Raw genomic sequence first — 2474 nt, 5'->3', positions numbered from 1 at the left:
AGGGGCCGGGGACAAGGGAAAGAGAGGGGCAAAGAAAGCCGAAAGGGGAGCAAGAGAACACGGCAGGCGGCGCACCAGATGATGGCTTGGAAGTAGATGAGATTGAGCGAATCGTTGGCCACATCAAGCTCGATATGGCGCCAGCCGAGGAAGTGCCGGCAGAAGAGGGGGCTGATGAAGGTCAAGACACTGGACGTCAGGAAGGAGGTCCACAGGAGACTGTGCAACTCCATGCCGAGGGAGGTTTCCCAGCAGCGATCCTCGACGGTGCTGCCACTGGAAGCTGATGCGCTGCTGGCGATAATGGACAGGAATGACTGCAGCGCTCCGGCCCCGGCCCCGGCCCCGGTGGGAAAGTCCCACGGGTTGCCCGGGGAGGCGGAGATGAAATAGCCCACCACCAGGAAGAGCAGGCTGAAAATGCGCATGACGTAGGTCCTGAAGTGGGGAGAGGGGGGTCAGGAAGGGGAGGGCCCTGGGGCGGATGGCTGAGGGGCTCAATGGGCATGTGTGCATGTGTGCGTGTGTGTGTGCGTGTGTCCATGTGTGCATGTGTGTGCGTGTGTGGACAAAGATGTGTGCATAGGCCCGAGCATGGACATGTAGGTGTGCATGTACCGGAAGAGCGTCAGCTTGTATGTGACTGCCGGGTTGGACCACCTCTCGAGGCCGCCGAGGAAGCCGTAAACAAATGGAGAGATGATGTTGATGGCGGTCATCAGCAAGGCGGTGATCTTGATTTCCACCTCATAGTCGCCGACGTGCAGGGTGCGCGAATGCAACGACGGGGTACTGGCGAACACCGCGATCAGGACGATGCCCAGCACCAGAAGCGACAGAATGAGCACATTCAGCAGCAACCGCAGAGCCCACAGGAAGAGCAGCTGACGGGTGGTGCGCTGGAGACGCCGCCGCCGGAGGTTGGCCCGGGAAATGTGCGTCTTCAGGGTAATGGTGATGGCCTGCCGGTGGGCCTGGATGGCTGACCGGGCCGTCAGCGCGTGGTTCCAGCTGGAGAAGACCAGCGACGCGCAGGGGGACGACCGGGAAAGATTGCTGTTGAATGAGCGCGTCATACTGCTGGAGGCGGACCAGAAGGCGTGAATGCTGTGCATGCATGTGGATGGAGGAGAACCAAAGGGGAGGGGGGGGGGGGAGGCAGGGGACCGAGACAGCAAGGGAGGGAGCGACCGAAGACTGGACGGTGAGGGAAGGCGAGGGCTGCGCAATGGAAAGGGGGATGGCGGAATATGTGTGTGCGTTTGGCCATGATGCGGGCGGCGCACCGGTTGTAGATGAAGATCGCCGACAGGAGCAGGGCGCACATGGCGCACAGGAAGAAGGCAAGCGGGAAGTTGTAGCCGCCCAGGGTGGAGGCCGACTTCGGCGGGTACCCGCCATAGAAGAAGAAGGAAGTGGCAGTGACTTCGCCCTAGGGGACATGGCAGGGAAGGAGCCCACAGCACCAGGGGTAAGGACACGCCAGCGAGGGAGGTGGCGGAGGGGAGGGGGAACAGCATATGCCGGTGGCCAGGACGCACAAAAACATCGGGCAAGTAGGGGAAGAAGTCGATGTGGCTCGAGGAGAAGTCGAAGACCAACATGCCCGGGATGAACAAGAAGCACAGAGACATGACGAAACTCAGGAAGCATAGGAACAGAATCCACCTTAGGGCCGGGCAGAGAGGGGGGGGGGGGCGAGAGAGGGGAGGGAGGGAGAGAATTAGACCAGGCGACAGGCGACAAAACAGGGACAGTGGCAAACCGAGGCGACGGGAGGGCAAACTTGCGCATGGGCGCCAAAAGACACACCGCATCATCACGAAGAAGGAGGCGTAGGCGCCGCCGTAAAGGACCTCAATGCGATTGATGCGGTCGGTCCAGGGGATGAACGAGGAGAAAAACAGCCGGACCCCCTTGCGGAAGGAGGAGACCGAATTGAAGAAGGCCGTCGACCGGCCGGCCCGGCGCCCGTACAATTGCGACTGGCGCAGGCGCCGAGCGCGGCACTGCACCGTCTTATACAGGTCCAAGTCCAGCGGCACGGGCAGCGGCGGGGCCGAACTATTCAGCAGGAAGTCGTTGGTCGAAAAGTAGCCCTTCTCCTCGGGCGACTGCTCGGCGAAGGGACCCAAACATGGGGGGGGGGGGGGGGGAGGAGTCGTGTCAGCGCCCACACTCCGCCAGACGCCGGGAAGAGGACGGTCATCGGCAACATGCTGGCTGTCGTACCAGGAGCTCAAACTCGTCGGTGCTGGATGGCGGGGCGAGACTCCGCCGGGACCGTGTGGTCCCGGACACCTTGCCGGCGGTCATCGTCGGTTGGCTCGGGCCTCGGGCGGGAGGGGAGCCGGGGCAGGCGCGGGTGTGCCCGTGTGCGTAAATGCGCAGGCGGGCCCTACAAACTCGAGGCCGACTGCTCGGGCTTGCGGACACCCGATGCAGCAATGGAGAGGGGCGGGCGCCGCGCGGGG

The 2474-nt window shown here is 63.1% G+C and overlaps 1 protein-coding gene across 1 annotated transcript in view; it reads right to left on the bottom strand.

The window, feature by feature from the left end:
• H696_02204 (hypothetical protein) overlaps positions 1–2316 on the bottom strand; it is a gene marked incomplete at its 5' end in the record, with an annotated part of 3581 nt that extends 1265 nt beyond the window's left edge. Inside the window, 6 exons of the mRNA XM_009496102.1 lie at positions 76–438; positions 619–1107; positions 1287–1432; positions 1542–1668; positions 1813–2114; positions 2233–2316. Of these exons, the coding sequence (XP_009494377.1) occupies positions 76–438; positions 619–1107; positions 1287–1432; positions 1542–1668; positions 1813–2114; positions 2233–2316 (1511 nt within the window). The remainder of the gene's footprint in view (positions 1–75; positions 439–618; positions 1108–1286; positions 1433–1541; positions 1669–1812; positions 2115–2232) is intronic.
• Positions 2317–2474: the final 158 nt, after the last annotated feature.

Source organism: Fonticula alba, assembly GCF_000388065.1.
Source record: "Fonticula alba strain ATCC 38817 unplaced genomic scaffold supercont2.3, whole genome shotgun sequence".
NCBI lineage: Eukaryota > Rotosphaerida > Fonticulaceae > Fonticula > Fonticula alba.
The sequence above is the reverse complement of the archived record's forward strand: the minus strand, read 5'-3'. Positions and strand labels throughout refer to the sequence as shown.